At 45.2% G+C, this 21,476-nt stretch overlaps 1 protein-coding gene across 6 annotated transcripts in view; it reads left to right on the top strand.

Moving 5' to 3' along the window:
* Positions 1-21,476, top strand: part of CLUH (CLUH binding protein of NUMT mRNA) — a 380,789-nt gene that overhangs the window by 161,542 nt on the left and 197,771 nt on the right. For all 6 annotated transcript variants that reach the window (XM_078679315.1, XM_078679314.1, XM_078679317.1 and 3 more), the window contains exons 4-7: positions 7,377-7,520; positions 9,293-9,420; positions 10,541-10,695; positions 18,045-18,170. In XM_078679315.1, coding sequence (XP_078535441.1) covers positions 7,377-7,520; positions 9,293-9,420; positions 10,541-10,695; positions 18,045-18,170 — 553 coding nt within the window. The remainder of the gene's footprint in view (positions 1-7,376; positions 7,521-9,292; positions 9,421-10,540; positions 10,696-18,044; positions 18,171-21,476) is intronic.

Below are 21,476 nucleotides of genomic sequence, written 5' to 3'. Positions count from 1 at the left end.
GTTATCTTTCGGCTATCTCCGCTTTTCTACTGCTTCCAGATTAGCCTTCTCTTTTTAAGTCCCTGTTTGTTAACCGTTTTCTCAAAGGCATTACACACGTTTCCTCCCGTGCCTTTAATAATGCCTCAATGGAACTTAAATCTTGTCTGATGTGCGCTCCCTTTGAGCTCCTTCATAACTGTCCATTAAGTCTACTCACTCTAAAGACGGCTTTCCTGGTAGATATCACCTCTGCCAGAATAGTGAGTGAGCTCCAGGCTCTTTCTTTTAAACCTCCTTTCCTTTCTGTTCTTTCGGACAAGGTGGATTTAAGGACCTGTTCTTTCTTGCCAAAGGTTGTCACGCCCTTCCACATCGGGCAGACCATCACTTTGCCCACCTTCTTTCCGCCTCCGCATCCTTCAAAAGAGGAAGAGAGGCTCCACTGTCTGGACCCAGAACATGCGCTCTCATTCTATCTGAAGTGCAAACAACAGTTCCGGGTGGATGGCCAGCTCTTTGTTGGCTACGTGGGCGCCAAAAAGGTTGGGCCGTGCACAAATGAACCATCTCTCAGTGGGTTGTTCTGTGCATTAAAGCTTGTTACTCGTTGGCCAAGAAGGAGCCTCCTTTGGGGCTGCTTAACCATTCTACCTGGGCAATGTCAGCCTCTACTGCCTTGGGACGCGGCGTTCCCTTGCAGGACATTTGTCAGGCAGCTACGTGGGCCTCGCTGCACATGTTCACCAAGCATTATTGCCTTGACAGTCAAGTCCAGAGAGACGGCTTCTTGGGCCGTACTGTTCTCCGTGACTTTCTGGTGTAATCCTGTTTGTAGACCCACCACCGGGGTTGGTATTGCTGGGGTATATAATCTAAGGTAAGGAATCTATCACTCATGTGTCTCGTTCAGATGCACAAGTTACTACTTGTGCAACGATATAGCTGTAAGAGACATTATTTAGTGATAGATTCCGTACCACCCACCCGTCCTCCCCGTTCTGCGAACTGATTTCTAGGGTTAAGGTCATCCCTTTCAGGGCCCTAGTTTCATAGCACCAGTGGTCAGTTTTTTGCATGGCTCTGCGTTCCTGGCACGGAAAGTCATGTACAGAACTGACGTCGGCGCACATTGTGGCGCCTAAGTAGTCTCCGTGACATCATCTCGGTGCCAGCGACAGACGCGGAGCCACACAACAACACCTACCGACGCACAGGGGTACTGCTGACGAAAAAACTTTCCGGATCCAGTCTGACGCCTGAGGATATTTTAAGGTAAGGAATCTATCACTAACTAATGTCTCTTACAGATACTATTTGTTTAACAATATAATGTGTGCGTCTTGGGCACATCACCAAGGGGTCTGGTTCACCACCAATCACCTAGCGGGGCCCCTGAATGTCAGAGCGGACAGCCCAAGACAGTGTTACCTTGCCGAACACGAGTGGCTCTTCTGCCATTGGTAGTCCAGGACATCTTTGCCTAGTGGGACACTTCCCTGGTGAACTTATTTCACCTCTTCAGAAAATGCTCTATGCCAGCAATTCTCTCTTTTTTTTTTTTTTTAATTGGCGGCATTTTACATGTGGTACACCACGCTCGTATAAAAAACACTTACAGAGTTCTGGTATACTCTTAGATGAGTACTGCACGGGATACAGGACAGAAGACAGACCAGTGGGAAGAAAAGACAAAGGTGCGAGACAAGAAAGAGAGGATAGTATCACACAGGATACAGAGTACATCTGAATTCAAACTATGTGACTGCACAGTAACAAGCTAACATCCCAGCAAATGCTGGGCGGCGCCAGAGCGGTCGGAACCCTGTTGTATCTACCTTTGGACCGGTCTGTCCAAGCGGTGAGCAGGCTCTCGTGGGCCTACTGGGTCGGCCAATCACGGGGGTTTGTGGGGTGTGAGGAACCTGTCCAGTGTCCCCCACATCCCTCTGGAAGAAGCCTTCCATGGGGAGTACTGTCCGCGCCTCAGGTAAGTGATCCAGTTTAGCCAGGTTTGGAAGGTTGCTTTGCTAGAGGCTTTCCAGTTATTCAGGACTGTTTTGACTGCCGATGTCAGCAGGAGGTCCATATGATCTTGTCGTGTTCCGATGCCAGGTCTGACCTTATACCTGCTGTGATGATGGAGATGAAGTCTCTGTTCACCTTGCGTTTAAAGATCTCGTCTATATAGTCAAACACCCTTCCCCAGAAGAGCTTAAGAGTAGGGCAGTGGAAGATCAGGTGTGCTAAGTCCCCTTTATGTGTATCGCAGTTCCAACAGAGGTTGGACTTTCTAATGCCCAGTGTGTGCAGGCGGTCTGCGGTCCAGTATGCCTTATAGAGTAGCCAGTACTTGGTTTGTGCTTGAACTGGGGTGATCTTATTTTGTGTGGCTGAGGACCATATCATGCCCCACTCCAGCTCGCTTAGCTGGCCCCTTATCTGTTGTCCCAGTACTCGGTCAGTCTGGTGTTGAGTTTGGTGTGCGCAGTAGCTGATAAATGTGTGATACTTGGTGGCCTAGTTTGTTTATGCTTGCTACATATTGGAAGATAGAGGGTGTTGTGTTGTGTAGTATGGCCTTAGCTAGGGCTGTCGTGATTTGTAGAAATCTGTATAGGTCTATGTCCTCTAGTTGGAAGCTGTTTTTCAGTTCGGAGAACGTGATGGGGCCCTGGCCTTTGTCTAATTGATGCAGAAATGAGATGCCCTTCTCTATCCAAGTAGATGCTCCTTCCCCTATATTTGTTTCTGCTGTTTGCCCATAGCGACTCCGATTTGGACCCCCTAATACTGGTCCCCCGTTTTTTGTCGACTTTTTGCATAGCTATCTTGGTGTTTTTGAAAATCTGTTCTGACACGGAGGGGTAGGTGTTCATTGTGAGCATAGTGAAGGGGTGTCTATTGTTTAGTATTGCTCTCTCTACCCGAAGCCATACTAGGGAGTAATTCTGTGTAGAGGACACTCACTGCGAGCCCTGTTTCGCCAGGGACGCTAGGTGGTAGGTCTGGAAGTCTGCGAGATTAAGGCCCTCCTGATGTTTAGGTAGTCTCAGCTTCTTGATGCTGATCCTAGCCCTCTTGTCCTGCCATATGAAATTTAAGATCATGTTATCGATTTTCCGGTGGAACTAGTCTGTCAGTAGGAGCGGGAGCATGCTTGACAGATAGTTGACCATTGGGCTGATCATCATTTTTATAGTTTCTATTTTACCCCACCAGGTGATACATTTAGGGCTCCATATCTCTAAGAGTTTTTTTTACCTTCTCTAGTAGTGCTTTTTCGTTTTTCGGAGGAAGCTGTATAGGTCCGTTCCGAACAGTATGCCAAGAAACTCCGCACTCGGATGCGCACACAAGACCGAGAGCAGGGGAGGCCCACCCAGAGGAACAGCGCTTAGTACACCATACGATGACAAGTAACAAGACACTCAACCTATCCACCGGGCTTAGCGTAGTCTCCCTAAACGTAAAAAGGCTGAACCACCCCATAGCGTAGGAAGATAATAAGATACCTAGAAAGAACAAAAAGTGACATAGTCCTGTTACAGGAAACTACACTCGAAGCAGAGGACATAAAGCTCATCAGAGCCAATTGGATAGCCGACACGGTCAGCTCGCCAGCAGTCAAAAAGAAACGCGGGGTGGCCACTCTAGTCTCCAAAAAATCTAAGATCGGGATAGAATCACACTCCCTGGATAACGATGGCAGACTTTTAATTACCAACATGTCAAGGGGGGAAGAAAGGTTACACATAGTGAACATATATGGCCCCAGCACAGACGACCCAACATTCTGTGCCAGCAATTCTGCACCCTCCAGTATCTGCTGTCGAGGGGGGCCTTAAGGGACACGTTTCAGTTGAGATGGAAATTTCAGCTGCATTACGCATGTCACCCATACTCTTGATTCCTCGGGTTTTGAGGTACATTCGCCAAGACCGGGTTTAAGTTATTCTTATAGTCCTGGATTGACCGATTTGGGTGTAGTTTGCAGACCTTCTGCACTTCTCCACATGTCCCCTTCTCCACCTGCCATTGAGGCTGGGCATCCTCCCAGTCTAAGGGACTGGTTCTGCTCACCAATCTCCAAGGCCACCACCTTCATGCTTGGAGATAAAGCAGAGACAATTGAGCTCCTTTCACTTGCCACCAGAGGCAGTAGACGTTGTATTGTCTGCGAGTCATCCCTCCACTAAGTCTGCATGCTCCAGCAGATAGGACAACTTTGTTGCTTGGTGTGCGGACAGCGGTGTGGATCCCTTACAGGCCAATGCAGTCCCAATTGCTGCTGTTTGCACTCTCCCTAGCTCACAGAGGATGTGCCATTGGCAGTGTGAAGGGTTATTTAGCCACCTTGCCTGTGGTCCTATGTCTGCCAGATCTGCCATCCCAATTTAAGTCTCCTGTTGCCTTATGTTTTATCAAAGGACTGACTAACCTTTATGCTCCCACTCCATTTGTAGTACCGCAGTGGGATTTGCATTTGGTTCTTAAGTTTTTAATGGGGACTCCGTTTGTATCTCTCCAGAGTTGTACACTTCACATGTTGACTCTCAACCAGTATTTATGGTTGCCATTACCTCTGCTAGACATGTCAGTGAATTACAGGCCTTGAGCTGTTGTCCCCCATTCACTACTTTATTCCATGACAAGTTGTCACGAACAAGGACTTCTTTCCTTCCCAATGTGATCACTCCCTTTCATCTAGACCAAACCATTACCATCCTAGCCTTCTACCCGCCACCTCATCCTTTCAAGAAGGAGGAACAGTTGCATCTGTTGGATCCGAGTTGTTCGGTTAATTACTATTTAGATCGCACCAGAGATTTTCGTGCCGATGACCAGCTCTTTGTGGGCAATTGTGGAGCCAAGAAGGGAAAGGAAGTTCAGAAGAGGACTCTATTCTGATGTATCATCCTCTACTTTGAAATCTGCTACATCCTCGCCAGAAGGAGCTGCCTGAAGAAATTGAATCCCATACCACAGGGCTAAGTCCACAACCTCTGCACTGGCTCGAGGTGTCCACATTGCAGAAGTATGTAAATCGGCAACGTGGGCTTCCTTGCACTCCTTTGTGAGACACTACTGCCTTGATGCATAGGTATGCAGGGACAGGCACTTTGTTATATCCGTCTTGCTGGACGTCCTGGTCTCAATGATCCATCAACGCTCCTCTTGGGCAGGCAATTGCTGTGAAATCTGCTCTACATGTGAGGAATCTACAGGTGGAAGTATCCATCAGGAGGACAAGTTACTTACCTGCACTAACAATGTTTCTGGTGGATACTCTATCTACATGCAGTTTCCTCTCAGACCCGCCCGCCTCCCCGTTTTGATGGATGACTTGAAGAGATAGTTAATAAAGTTCCATTCTAATTATATCTCTTGGTACTGCAAACTTTCTTGACTTTTCCCTCCCCCCTCACCCCAAAGGCTTGGTAAAAATAAAAGGAAACAGGCGTCAATGCGTTTGAGCGAGCGCTTTATGGACTCTGGGACATTGCCTGATGTCACTTCAGCGCTGACTGTGTCAAGCGCCCCTTTACAGGCGGCATCCAGGCTTTAAAGTTTTCTGGATCCAGTCTGGCGTCTGGTGACTGTTTTGCTGGTGAGGAGTTTGCAGGTAGATGGAGTATCCACCAGAAACATTGTTGCCACTTGGAATACTTCACTATCTGACACGGCGCAAAACTGCAAAACCTATTTAGCCTATTTTCTTTTGCATTGTGGACACTACATGTAATGTGTTTTCGATAAGTATTTTCTCGAATGTGTCTACATTGAGGTTATAATTACTTGCTATAGATGTGTGGCTTAGAAGTGACATCTGAAGCTTAGCCTGCCAATTGAGAGCAATAATAATGGATTAAATGGATGCTGCTCAATTGTAATCCAATAGGCCAGATGTTAATCTGCATATGTGACCGGAATGATTACTCTTATTCTTTTCTGATCTGTATCTTCCCACTCACAACCTAAACAGTTCAAAGAGAAGAAATGGCACCCATACAATCTCAACTTGCATCACACAGGATCCTTATTTACAACACCTATTTTCTGTGCCTAAAGAAACCTGGGTAAGGGGAGAAGATAGCTATTCGGGAAGGACGGAAATAGAATGACTTGCAAGAGAATAAAATGTTCTCAATCACAGCTAAAGTGCACTTCTTTCTTCAAAACAAAATATTTGCTGTGTCCTGGATATTGCTTGATGTCTTCAGTCCTGCTGAATAAAATCAAACATTGGGCATTCATATCCAGACCTGTGCTTCCGTCCAACAGCACCCAAATGGTCATGATTGGATCATTCTAATCATCCATGCAACCAGTGCCTTACAACATCCTTTCAAGGATTATCTCTATGATACTTTCTTTTCATTGTATGTCTATGATCTGTGGTGCAGCTCCTTTAACATTACCAGATGAACTTCCAAATTGATGCCGAGAATACACAAACTAGACCATTCAATAAACATCTCTTCATACTTGGCCCATTTCTTACATGGGATGAAGGAGAACTTCCTGTGTATCATTGGTGTGAAGACAGATATTAATTCCAAATTTTAATGAGCCCTTCTCCCCTACTATTTTACTGGCTTTATTGCCTTGAAACCCCCTGGTGCACCTCATCAAAAGTAAAGAACCTGTCACATCTTTTGTGTGCCAAGTTGTTCCCCAAGTTGATACAGTGACAGACGAACATCAATATGCCACTCTTTGTTCTTCGAAAAATCATCTCACTTATCCACACTGACAACTTAGTTGAGTGACAAGAGCCCTCATCAGGGAACGTCTCAACTATTACCTCGTCCAGTCTCCCCAACAAAATAATTTTTCAGGCTTTAAAAAATCCAGCAGGCTGGATATATCATGCCTGCCTTGAAAGTACTCCACTGCATCCTAGAGGATGCTAGAATCACATTTAATGTCATGTGCAATGTCCATCCAGCATACTGGGGCGCACACACTGTCTACCTGTAGAAAGTTTACTTCTCAATATGTCCCAACTATAGAATTTTTGATCAGCCAGGAGTTGTTCAAGAGAAAGAACCATGAAAGTAGTAAGGACCTAAACTCAGAAACTTCCCTTAGCACAAATTAGAGATCTGAACTCCGTGACAAGATGTTCAGGAAACGTTTGAAAACACAATAATTCGTATTTGCCTTTAACTGAACTTACTGTAGAGTAGGGGTTAGACTGAACTCGTATATCCCTTCCTGGTCGTCAAGCTATAGTTTTCCCCTGTCAAGTGCTCTAAAGTAACTGAAGACCAGGAGTGCTTTATAAAGGCCTTAATTAATGATAAATACATTTGACAAAATAATGGAATCATTGGGAAAGTAAAAACAAATTTGAGCCACAAAATGTTAGTGTGTCTTTTTTTATTTTGCAGAGCCCTACACAGTTCGTGAAGCACGGATCCACGTCCGACACATTCGAGATCTTTTGAAGAGCCTAGATCCGTCAGACTCCTTCAATGGTGTGGACTGCAACTCGCTCTCCTTTCTGAGTGTCTTCACTGATGGGGATCTAGGAGGTGAGAACTCTCATGGACTTTTTTCAGTGTGCTACATTCCAATGCAGGGGTTGTATTATTTTGTCCATGTTTTCAGTAAAGCAGTGTTGTGAGCGAGTTCATATTGTATTTAATGTAGCTTTTGTGTAGCGCCTCTGCTTTTTGGAACCAGAAGCACTTTGATTGGTAGAGGTACTACTCTGCTGTGCATGAACAAAGAAGGATGGTGTTAAATGTGTCATCCTTGAATAGTGTGTTTCCGTGTCATGTGTGAGCCCAGGAATATGTGCTCCTGTCTTGTTGTGGCCAGGGGTTCTGGTTTAGGCCGTATATGATCCTTAGAGGTCTAAAGAGGGAAGTTGTATTAAGACATTATCCTGATACTCTCCACCTTTCACCTGGATAGCTTGACTATGTTCTCTGGGAAGGGAGATTAAGTCATTTGAGTGCTATAGTCATGTAACCTCAAAAGCCAGTCTGTAGAGCCCGCTCGCCTTTAAACCGCTTCGAAGTCAGTAGTGGGTGGGAAGAAGCAAGTAAATATACCAAGAAACCTGAAGCAGTAAAACAAAAGGTTGCATAGCAAAATATCAATGCTCTTAAAATATACAAACATCAGGCTCATGGCTCACAACCTGGGTTCTTTTCTTCAGTAATACCATTTACTAGTGTGCTTAATGAAAATCTTTTTTGCGCTGATCTCAGCACAATCTTTGTTCTGTGCAGAGGGATTTTAGGCCCTAACTATCAGTTGCAGCGGTCACCTTCGGCTCCATCTCTTAATTAATGTTTTGCTATAAATGTCTTTCCCAGAACACGTCTTTTGAGCTCATGATTTCTGTACTGGAATTAGCCTTGTACGCTATATATGCTCAGCGGAGGTCTGGCCCTGGAATCTAGTCTCACATTCACATTTGCTGGGTACTTCCACCAGTTGGGACTTTTGTTTCATGCTGAATTTGAGCTGTTGTGTGTAAGTGGCATGCACATAAGAAAGTAATTTGTTACACTCCACATTCCTATGGTCAATAGGTGTTTTGCATCAGTGATTATAGACTAACCTCAGACCAGTCCGGTGTATTCCAGGCCTATGTTAGCACCTGGGGTCCATACTTTGTATCCATTAATGGTCCTCCTGCATGATTGCAGATCAGTTTCCAGTCATTTAGGAACTTAAAGTAGTCTTGAGATGGGCATGTGTAGCGTGTCCTTTCTTGCTGCTACCATTTCAAAATGTATACCTTTCAATACTTCTGACTGGCGTGATTGTGAAACACTTGCTTGGAGCTTTTGTAATTGTTCAATGGGTCTGATGAACAGTGCCACAGGTTGTGTCCTGCTTCTTCTCTAGCCTGTGGGCATATCAGAAGCCTTACATCTAAGTCGTCACATGAACTTCAGCAGAAGATAAACTCTACACTGTTCTACTCCCTGTTGTTCATATTGTTACTATATCATTGGCAGTTGGTCCATTCTGAATGGCACTGGACAGGGCAGCTATAGCTTTTGCTACTTGGGTGTTTAGAATTGCTTAATTGATGAAAATTAGTTCGGATTAGGTAAACACTGAGATCAAATGAACATGGTGTCTTCTGTAGATCAGAAGGGTTGGGAGCTTTGATTCTGAACATATTGAAGTTGTGCATTTTTCCTCGCTTTGAGTTCAGATGACTGTTGGTATCACTGCCACTTACAATGCAGTAAAAGAGAGGAAAAGGAGGGCTGAACGAGTAACGCTGGGGCATGCCTTCTGCAATCATTTGTTTTAACAGATTTTCCCTTTGTTTCTGAAGATGGTGTTAAGCGAAAGAAGAAAGGTATCGAACTGGAGCAAATTGACTGCACCCCTCCTGATCACATCCTGCCTGGCAGTAAAGAGCTACCCCTCTGCCCGCTCCAGCCACAGAACCGGGACTGCAAGGTGAGCATCAGCAGACTGTGTGCATTTTCAGGGGCCGAATGACCTACTAAAATAAGCTATTGGTTGATTTTATCCAAACCTTACCAAGGTCTTATTTGGTAAATCCTTTAATTTGCGTGTTAAGCCCACCCAGTTATTTGCACATGAATTTGTAGTTGGCGAGAGCCAGGGGTTCAAGCCAGTATAAAGGCAGCTACCTTTACTTTACGTGGACAGACTTGATTTGAGTGTGCACACAATTAACCCCTGGCAGAATTCTGCTTTTGAGTACTTTGCATATTACGAAGGATTTTGTGGAGTATTACAAAACACTCAACATTTTCTTTCATAAGAAAACCTGTTGATTATTTTGAGAAGTTGAGCATATACATTGGAATGGAGGTGAATATATAGATGTTGTAAAACCATGTGTTCTACACTTGTGTTTTTTAATACTCTGAACGAATGGTAAGTGATTGCTGATATTTATTTATAGTAGAGGAGCTGGATGAAAGAGTAAAAAAAGGTATTATCCATAGTCCTGGAAATTAATTTGTTACTTCTGTTTCCAACATCCCATTCCAGGTTAGAACCATATTGGTATTTCCAGAGCACTTTACATATTCTGATGGAAGGGTGAGACTTGCATGGGAGCTAAGAGACTAGGTATCAATGGAGTCACAGAAGGTGCTGGTGACGAGTCCATGCACCTCAAGGATGTTTGTGCATAATCTACTATGCATCTAACTTGGGCAGTTGAATTGTCTCTGAGCACTTAAAACTGGTATTACCCTCTTTCTTTCTCCTTCACACTGTCTTTTCAACCCCACCTCCCCTACACCAGCTTCTCTTCTGGGGCAGGTTTATTACCCACTAGCTATTTCACTGCCCAAGTCAGTTTCCTTCCCCTCATAGCACACTTCTGGGTTCTAAATAGATGGTAAAAAGGAGAAGCCTATGAACTAAGGGCAGTGGAGCCATAAAAGGTATGTAAGGTAAATGCTCTTTGAAAGGTTTTTGATTTCGATAGCTTTTCCCCCATTTCATGTCTGTGTTTTTGCTTTGTTATGGTTGATATTGACTGAAGATTTATTGGGATAGGAGACAGATACTGGCTTCACATTCTGGTACATATTTTTAGCCATTGCAGTGCCTCAAAGTATTAACCATGAGTGGCTGGAATCCCCCACCTGGCAACCGCAAGATGCATGGAGATCTCATGTATTTGTATGTGATAACAATGGAGGACCGGCACGTGAGCATCACAGCATCCACACGAGGATTCTACCTAAACCAGTAAGTCTTTGGTTTCAGTAATGTTGAACCCAGCACACTGTCATTACTTAAATTACCACTGTGAGTTCACGTCCTCCAGAGCACTTTCATTGTTCATATTACGCCTATTAAACATGTGCTTCCTGCCCCATCAAATGGATTCATCACGTGCTCTTTTGTAGCCTGTGCCCACAGCACACTGCCATTGTTTGAATTCCCCACAGCGAGTATGTGCCCCTACTCTCTGCGCTGTGCTTTAATGATTTTCCAAGTACCTGTCAAAATCTGCACCCCGGCTTACAAATGTATTTTTGGGGTCTTTTTTGCCTGTTGTCTCAAATCTCTGCAGAGAAGTACTGCAGAAATTATAAGGATGTAACGATGCCTTGTGTATTTCTAGTAAAGAGAGACCTAGATCTGTGTACCTGTCCCGATACACCTCTGAAAGAAGACACTCTCTTCACTAATTGCTCCTTCTGTCAAAGTGGGCGGCTAATGTTACCAGAGTAACATCTCTGGTCTGAAGAAAAAAAAAACACACTAATATGTGGAAAGGTAGGCCATGCCCATAGTCAAAATCAAGTTGAACAGCACCTTCAACCTTCAGTGTTACTTCATTTTCCTGTTATAATATAAAAGACTGCTCTTTTTAAAGAATGTTCAAAGCATGAGGTGTAGCTGCTGAAGGTGTTGGTATGTCATATTATGTACTCAAATCCAAGGAGAAGAGAATTGAGGGGGGTTGGCTTCAAAGCCAAGAAGGCGGATGCTTAATTTCACGTCCCCGCAGTTTTCCACACCATCTATCGGCATCCTGATGTCTGCCTTGCTGTGAATGGCCATTTTTACATGGCTCACAGGACAAGAGCAGTGGTGGATGAATTGGTGGGCCAGGTGCCTGTCTGCAGAACAGCCCTGGGAAGCTTCCCAAACCAGCCAGTGAAAAGCCTGCCTGATCACATGATTGCAGACATCCCAATTGATGAGGCTAGCGCCCGTGGAACATTGCCATGCTGCAGGGAGAGAGGCTATGCCGCGTCTGTTTGGTGCCCCTCAAACTTCCTTATACCAGTTGGGGCGGTGACGGCTGCGTGGGGACCTGCGTGCATGGCTGGCACCCCACAGCACTTCATCCTGGCTGCAGGTGGAGTCTGAAAGTGTCAAAGAGGCCCCCTTGACCACGAAATGTGATGGCATGCAGTGAAGTGGGTGACTCCATTCCCCCCCACCCCTCAGCCCACCAGCTCCTGAGGCAGTGTCGCCTTGGAAGATGAGGTTGGTTTAGTGAGAAGGGGCCTGGAGCAGGAGTTATGAATGGTGTCTGGTGCTGCAAAGTCAATGATGGTGCCTGGAAAATGGGATTAGGTGGGCACTTATTTTTGGTTCCACCCTCACCCCCCTCATTGAGTGTTGAGAGAATCGCTTTGCACTACTCCTGGGGTTGGAGGGCTTCGTGGACCAGCGCATTTCAGAGCCTCATTTCAGAGACTGACAGGAGAACCAGGCTAGGCTGTAACAAATGCCCATTGACTTGGTCGGTGTGATTAGTGGCGGTGGAGCCGGTGAGATTGGGAGTGGAATATAGGATTGCATTTTACATTGCATTACTTCCCTGCCCCCAAAGGTTACTGGGACACCTCTCACTGCATAGCACCCTGTGATCTGGGGGAGCATAGTCACTGCCTCCCATCCATGTTTGGAGCCCAGCTGGGTGACTTGGCACATGTGAGACTCACCCATCGATGATGGGGTGTGGTATAGTACTGGGACTAGAGCATCTCTTCACGTCGTTCATGGGGGCCCTCTCCCTCTACTCTCTTATGGATGACTCTTAAGAGAAATGCAGTCCTCCAGGGGCCCTTGCGGAAGCAACTATGGTTAAAGGCAATGATAGAATGACTCGCCGATCTCAAATCAAAATTGATAGATATGCAAAAAGCTCCAGAGAGGCCTCAGGTGGTGAGGTACACCCAGTGCTGGGGCTGGGGAGAATCGGTCTATGTTGAAATGATCCTGCAGGAGATATAGGACACCGGAACATTCTTACAATGGAAAATGGAAGTTAAGGAGGACTAATCAATAGCATGCTTTCTTACGAACAGGCTTAGCACCTGGATTCCTGCTGAGAAGTCCTTTCCTTGTTTCATAATTGAGCAGGCACACCGAGCCCTGGTGCCCAGGCCACCTCTGGGCCTCCTACCATGATCTTTATTGCCCATTTTTAAATTATCAGAAAAGACATGTCATTTTGAGAGAGAGGTGCAACAGAGATGCTGTAATTTTCAACCACCAGAAAATGCTGATATTCATAGACTTAGTGCAGCAGCAGAAACACTTTTCCTGGCAGTAGGTTAAAAGCTCTGAGTATTTCCGCTGGTACATGTACTAATTATCCTCTCCAGGCTTTGCTTCCTCTTCCAGGGAAAGACCCACAGTTGCACCTTGGCAATAGGTCATGGTGCAGAAAATCCTGATGGGCTCAATGACCTATTGTGGACATTCTTCCCAGGTGGTCGGGGGAAAAAACACTACCTCAGCGGAACAGGACATGCCGAGCATTGAGCACAGAAGACAGAGATTCGCCCCACCGCAATGACGACAAAGAGAAAGTGAATTGGTGGAGCAGGATCCTGAAGATCAAGCGTAGGTCTCTATAGATCGCTTCACTATGTGAACCTAGTGATACAAACTTAAGGCTAAATTGGCTTCTTACTTTGGGACACAAACACGTGTTTTGCATCCACTTCTCCCTGCTGATTTTCATAGCACTCTTTTATGTCCACTGAACTGTATGGAGAGACCATGCCTTGGGCAAATGCAAAATCGAAGTTATGATTGGTGAGGATTTCAGCATAAAAAATTCATCTATACACAAGCCTTCTTATAACCTTATGCGTTTAAAAGGGTTTCTATCTGGGTGACAGATGCTTCTGGGTGGTTGGTAAATGTCATTTTATTTGGTATACAAGCATCGGAGCACCATCAGATGCAAAAAGAATAACACCAAGTTGACGCGTCATTATCTAGAAAAAGGCCCCAGGGACGAAGACCTGGAATGGGTCATCCTGGAGAAATTGAACCCGGGCATCCCAAACATACAAAAGAAACTTCATACACAGGAACGCTGGGTCTACCTCCTCAAATCATGGGAAAGAGGCCTCAACGATGACATCCCTTGGCTGCATAACAGATAAACCAAATATTCATTTATTACCTTTGCAGCTTTTCCCCAAAAAACTGTACACTTAGAGGGGATTCGTATTATCCCCCTACATGATAGATAGCAATGGTTACAACAAAGCCCACGGAAACCTACACTGGCAAGTACATCATCAACCTATATGATGGAGGGCACTGTTTGACCAAAAACATATAGGAGCATTCGCATACATGCTTCCAACAGCCCCCGGATGTTTCATAAACATCCGTCCTTTCCTTTATTAATCCCTTTAACTGGACCCAGGTTGAATTTTTCACTGGATCTAGACTGCCTCAATTAGTGCCCCTCACCGGACACCACTCATCCAGCAATGAGGCACTTTATAGGGAAATTCAATCTTCCAAAACTTAACTATTCCATTGAAAACCAGTCGTGCATGCGCGCACCGACAAGATTTGCAGAGCACGCTGAAGTACAAGAAATGTGCAAAAAGAACAATTGATGGACAGAATTCAGAACAATGTCATACATTCACGCCAGTACAGAGATCTTGACCCTGCGCCCAATGGGAACAGTCCAGCCCGAACGGCCAGGTCCTCCTTGGACTGGAAACAAGCATCCTAGGACCAGTTTCGGGCTTTCCGCCCTCATCAGCCAGGATAGCTTGACTTGTTTGCGCATCACGAAGTACAAGAAATAGGCAAGGGGCGTTGCGCATGTGCGCCCCAATTGACCGGGCGCTTCTGATGCGATCTTGCGTGGCACACGTCTACTGCGAACAACATCTGATCGCAATTGGTTGCCTGGGACGCTGCAACCAGGCAGCCCTTTCGGACAACAGAAGCCGATCGACGCATTTAAGCGCCGCACAGTATCAAGGTGGCATTTAAGACACCTGATACCAATTTCCCACCTAACTAATGAGCAATTACCAATTTGGACACCTTTATAAACCGAATGCAAAGGCTCATTTCACTACCAGCGGGGAAGAGGCGAGGACAGATCATAGGAACACTACGAGGGGTGACAGTGATGATTGTATGGAAAACTTAGTTTCTCAGCCCATAGAACTCGTTTTCGGGGTCAGTACAAAGGCATGAGTGAAAAATTCACAATCTTATTTGTGGTATTAAAGACTTCTCCTTACTCTGTTTTCAGAGTGTGACTCCAGGGGTCCCTCAATTCCCCCCTTCCCATGGGACATCCCAACCCCTAACCTGAGGTGAGATTGTGAGCTGGACTCACAGTATCCATTTTCATGTGCACCACATTTGCAGTGACAACTGTGTTCACATCCACATGCATCACAATGTTTATCTGCATGGTATAAATCAGATTCTTCTTTTTACTGGTATTAAACCCCTTCTTTGACACTTTGATAACCTTTATTTTACAGGTTTCAAGTTTTTACAGTATAGTTTGACAAAGGTCAACCTACCAGGTGGATTTATCGCAGTCTTTAGAGACTAGATAGGAGCCCTTACATCACGTCCTGAGGAATGCCATGGACCCTCCTGGCCACGCTGGCAGAATAATGTTGACAACACTGATGACGATGGGGTACTAAGCACCCGTATCCCCACCCTAGCTTTTAATATTAAGCACACCCCATATAAATAAAATTACATGTGGAGTTTGCTTTCATTTTTAAATCACTCACTTCTTTGCACATGCCCCCACTTAGTTGTAAAAGTACCTCCTTGTCCAGGTGAAGGCCCACTCTCTATCAAACGCGGTTTTTAGAGTGCGAGGACTGCCGATGATGAAGCATGACACCTGGCGGTGTGTGAGGACATTCCTTCCAATTTTTGGTTATGCCCAACACCCAACAGAAAAAGAAGTGATGCGCCTTTTTCCATCTTAGAATCACACTCTTTCAGAATAGCTGGATCTCCCAGCCCACTCTGCTTCCGCTGTAACAAAGCAACCAACACCTTTATGGATGTTTTATGGGATTACCCGGCCGACACTCAGTACTGGAAGTGGATCCACCAATGAACCACGGCTGTACTGGCCAACTTATCACTCTTACTCCCAAAGTCGCCCTGTTGGGTATAACGAAGGACTCGGGACGCTGGAGGCTCAGAAATGACAGTTCTATCCCGAGAATCCGACTGTTGGTTGCAACAGGAACATTGCTCATAAATTGAAGGCTAATGAGCCGTTACTCAAGAAGAATGAGTTAGAGGGACGGATTTATGTGCAAAAGTTGAGGAATCTGTCTGTAAGGGTTGGGGTTGTTAAAGAAACACAAAAAGATTTGTGGGTCTTGACTGAGTCACAACAGTGCAATTACAGTTGATCTACTGTGTGTGTTTTGCCTCCCTTGGCGATGATCTTCAATAACTCATAGTAGATGGATTAAGACTTGCATGTACCATGCTTGTACCAACATTTGTACGATTCCTTAAGATTTGGGGCTGAAGATTTCCTTATTACTTTAGTATATTGTACTAGTTAAAAAAGAAAATAACAGTTGACCACCCAAAATATCTTCTCCACATCCTCCATTGACAATTTGTACAGCAATCTGCTACAGAGTTGGATACTGAGGCTTTTTATTTCGGACTTAGGAGCTATCTTCTCAGATAGTACCTTTTTCAAGGTAAAAGATATGAAGCTGTCTTGTTGGGTGAACTCTAGGCCCAATACTTGATCAAACATTTTCTGACCTGCCTGCTGAAGAAATACGTTTAACAAGGACCATGCTCATGGCAGGACAATTGCTGTTAGTTGTGATACATTTCACTCAGCTAAGCAGCTTGATGAGGAGGTTCACAAGAAGAAATGTTGGGGGAACAGCACAACCTTAAGTTGTTAGTAATATGTGCTTTAAAAGCTCGGACCTCCGGAAAATCCTGAAACCTAGGTTACCTTTGGCTGAGGTACCTCTTGTGATCAAATCAGCAGCGGTAACACACTTTTGAAAGTGCCCTAGTTGAACCCCCGTATTGTGTCAGATAACAGGGCAATTTATAATCTGCTCTTGCCAGCATAGCATACCATGGTAGGTTATTTGCAAGAATTACCAAAACAGTCGGATATTATGTCAATGTTGGGTGATCTTGTGGATGAATGGTGGCGATGTTGGTGACTTGCTAGTGGCATTCAGAACCCTTGACTCTACCTTACTGGACCGACTATAGCAGCTAAGTATTTATTGTCTCAAAGTGCATTGAGCCTTTTCTTACAGATTAAGAGCGTAGGATAGGAGTATCGCCTTCCTTTCATATATTAACTCCTTCCATCTACGGATACCTTAAGGCTTAGTTTATGCCTCTTAATTATTGTAACTTTTATTTACAGATGTTGCCCCTGCCTGTGTGTGTGTGTTTTTAAAGTTTTTTAAGTTTCTTTTTTGTTTTAAATGTCAAATCTTAATATTCAACAGAGTCAAAATACCCAATCTGAGAGGCTTGTACATTCAAAATTTACATTACATAGTCACTTGCCCACCCCTATCATTCTAAGTTGTATCACCCATTCACTAGAGATAGTCATTAAGGGCTTGTTGGTAGTGTAAGACTCAGAGAGGTCTCTCTGGACCTTTATGCACACTATTCAGACCACCACTTCAAGTTGCTGTTTTATCCGACTCATCTTCAAAGAAGTCTGTGCTTTTCAGTCTTTGCCAAGTAGCTCCTATCATCTGGAGTTTGACAAATGAATACAGACTGTAGTTTTTTTAATTGCACTGAGTGGCTGATGGGTGTTTGCTCTGTTCTTCTGGTCTAATTGTCAAATTTAACCCGCTGGCATAAATGCTCACCCATCCCCGTTGTCAAGTCCTGAGATATTATACCAGATAAAATGCAGTCTCTAAAGCTGGTGCGTAGCAAACTTTTCTTGCTTCACATACAGTACCTCTCTGCCAGCACGTGCACTGGCACATATTCTGTCTCTTATTCCGTGTTAGATTGAAGCTGAGATATTAAGTATACCAGTAGTTACAACAGCAATGGCACTCTGAACATTATGTCACTTGGAGAAAACAAAAGCAGACATTGCCAAGCAATAGGCACTAGTGTTTGTAGGAGAGTGTTTTTAGGCCTTTTACATAAATGGCATCTCAATATTTTGACAACAGTGGCCAGTTATTCCACAAAACTGTAACCGTACCAAAGGAACCAGATATTTGCTTATTGTTGTGATTTTTTGTATTTTGCTCCCCTAACAGTGGTGCAATGACTTGATAATTTTTCTTTTACAGATCCACAGCATACAGCTTTAATCCCAAGCCTACCAATCCTAGTTTCCTATGTCATTCCCTTGTGGAGTTATTGAACCAGATCAGCCCAACATTCAAAAGGAATTTTGCAGCCCTACAGAAGAAAAGGTAGGCTGATGATTAGTGACTGAGTGCTGGGCTCTTTCTTTAGGAGGCATTCAGCTTTGGTATTCCTTGGGTGAAATTGTTCAGTTCTTTAGTGTCTCTGACCCACCAGTGAGTCTTGCCTAGCGATTATATCAACTTTTCAGGAGATAAACTTTTGCATCACAGGTACATGCAGGCGGGCCATTGATAAGGTTGGAGTCAAAGTTGTCACTTCCTTTTCAGTGTCACATCTGCATCTTTTTTATTGTTTATTATATAAACCCCACTACCCATTCCCTCCCAATTGAATGCCTCCAGTGCCTTTTCACATTTGCAAACATTCATGAACAGCCAGTATTCACTCCAACTTTCTCGACTACCAGTGTCTCGACATTTCAGCAGCAAATTATCCACGTCATTAAATATACCCCACTCATTGACAATCAGGGAAGTCTAGTATATCTTAATTGAGATGCTGTGGACCCTGAGCCCTTGCTTCGTGGGTAGTTGAGATGTGGAGCTGAAGGTCAGATCGCACTTTGCATCTGCCGTAGTATTGTGTGATTGGTCGAATTTTCAAAACAGTGTCACTGATGACCTGAGAAATATTTTTAGAAAATATACCACACTTTTATTATTAAGACCCAAAGACCAATAATTCTGAAGACCTCCGTAACCATCATCATAATAGTTAATCTCAATCATTTGTTTCTTGTAAAACATTTTTTTTGGTTTGTGGCCCCTGAACAGGATCCTCCTTGATTTGGTGCCTGATATTTACAGTCTAATAGAAATAAGTATGAATAATGGTTATGTGAGAGGGAGTAATTTGTCTGATTCCCCCTTGTGTTGGACTTGGCCCTTTTTGCAGGGTCACCCCTGAACTTTTTGCCTTCCTCTTCTATTTTGTCTGACCTGTTTTTGTTGGTTGTATTACTCTGGGCACTTTACCACTGCTGATCAGTGCTAAAGTGCATATGCTCTCCCTATTGTAAATTGATGTATGGATTAGTGACTTCATGATTGGCTGATTTGGTTTACTGGTCAGACCCTAATACAGTGCACTGAGTGTGCCCAGGGCTTGTAAATCCAAATTCTGCTGGTGGGTTTGCAGCACTGGTTGTGCCACCCACAGAAGCAGCTTGTAAAGTGTGTCTCAGGTCTGCCATTACAGAGCCAGTGTGCAGTCTGGTACTGCCATGTAGACTGGGCAAGAGCACCCACTTGCCAATCCCTAAACCTTCCCTTTTCTGCATATTAGTAACCCTATGGTAGGCCCAAGGGCAGAATGCATTGTAAGTAAAAGGTAGGACAAGCCCTGATGTGTGTGGCAGGTCCTAATAGTGAATTACAGCCATTTTCGTTTTTCACTATTGTTCCCCCCCAAAGGCCAGAATGGGCAGTTTGATTATTACATATTATAATCCTAACTGACTCAGGGAACTGGGTCGAACTTAGAGTTTAGGATGCCTGAACTCCGAATGATAAAATACACCTTTTAGTGAAGTTGGTTTTAACATTCTGCGTTTGAAAAAAATACCACTTTTAGAAAGTAGGTATTTTCTTGTCTAGCCATCCAAGCCTGCCTCTGCTAGGTTGTGTATTCCTTGTATGGAGTTTGAGTGACAGGGGCTGGGGGATTTCAGAAGATAGGCTGAGTCAGCACAGGGCTGAATAGAGAGATCTGCATGCAGATGGGTGGGAGGAGTTGCAGCTGGGACCTGAATAGGGCTGTCGCCTCCCTCCACACTGCTGGCTCCACCTCCTGTGGTGCATCTGATGTCCCTGCCCTGCACTGTGAAAGGAAAGGAGGATTCATATAAACAAAGTGCTCCAGGACTGACCAGAACTGGTTTGGACTAGGCAAAGGCCTCTCTGCTTTCAGAGAACAAAGATTCTGTAGTAGGGGATCTCTGTGTATAGTCATAATCTAGTGAATAGTCCCGCCCATGTGCGTGGACCCCGGAGCAATCAAAAATAATCTTTTAGAGTGTCGAAAAATGCAGAAATGCACAGACACTTAAGAGAGAATTTAAAGACAGATAATGCAGCCTATAAATGGCTACACTGTCCAGTACTTCAACTAGAAATTCCACCAAAAAAATCCACAAAACAGCAAAGTCTGTACAGATTTCCCTTGCTTAAACAGCAAAAACCCTCTGGAATGACGGAGAGGAGGACCTGGACAGACAAGCCCCATAGGCTGCCATTATGTGGCTCAGAACAGGATACTGTGCCTTTAAGAGAACTTTCCCGAACTTCACAGTATCCCAGAATGCACTGCAGGTCCCAGTTACTTTCAGTTCTTTTTTCCGGCTCCTGCAAGCAGGACCCTGGAGCATTGCGCTCTCCCTTTTCAAGGGTTTTCTTGGTGTTTTTCACTTTAAATTCGATTTTGAGTGCTTTTAAAGTACTTTTGTGCTTTTCTTCTTGTTTTGTTTGCTCCTTTTGATGTCAAATATGCCTGCATTATTTGATAAATGCCCGGAGTGCTCCAGGAAGTAGGCAAAATCAGACCCCCATGAGGTGTGTATCCTCTGTCTTCCCTCTTCCCACATCCCAGAGGAGTGTGAGATTTGTCAAGGCTTCTCTGGCAGGACCCGGAAGGACAGAATGAAGATCAGACTTCAGGGCCTCGAGGAAAGAAGGCTGAAGGCTCAAGGTGGGTCTGGAGGGGCTTCATCTGCCCATGCTGAGGCCTCGGGGGGGGCTCCCCAGGGGCAGGAAGTCCAGCAAACGCCCCCGTTCTCCTTCTGGATCAGTGGCTCTGACCACGACGTCGAGAGGGAGGTCCACGGCCAGCTCCACGTCTCCCCAGGGCTCTGGGTCGAGGAAACGTCGCCCGTCGACGTCAAGGGAGTTGCACAGGCCACCGTCGAACCCTTTGACGGTTTCGTCGTCGTTGTCTTCGGCGACGACGTCGAGTGTTCGGCGTCGACGGACCCGGTGTCGGCGCTCGCCCCCGAGGCGACACCGCCGGTTGCCGTCGACGATAAGGACGCTATTGTCATCGAAGGGATCTTCGTCGTCGAGGCCGCCTTCGAGAAGGAAGAGGTCGAGGCAGAAGAGATCGCCGTAGAGGCGGAGGAATTCGCCGTCGAGGTCGCCGACGAGGCGGTCGAGGTCGTCGTTGAAGCGGACGAGGTCGCCGTCGAGGCGGTCTAGGTCGCCGTCGAGGCGTAAGCGATCGCCGTCGAGGCGTAAGCGATCGCCGTTGAGACACAAGGGTTCGTCGTCGAGATGGTCGGGATCGACGTCGAGGCGTGGAAGACGGTCGACGCCGAAGCATGGAAGACGGTCGACGCCGAAGGGGCGCTTGACGTCGAG

The sequence above is a fragment of the Lissotriton helveticus genome, chromosome 3_1, assembly GCF_964261635.1.
Source record: "Lissotriton helveticus chromosome 3_1, aLisHel1.1, whole genome shotgun sequence".
NCBI classification, from domain to species: domain Eukaryota; kingdom Metazoa; phylum Chordata; class Amphibia; order Caudata; family Salamandridae; genus Lissotriton; species Lissotriton helveticus.
Note: the sequence above shows the minus strand (reverse complement) of the source record. Positions and strands in the feature narration are given on the sequence as shown.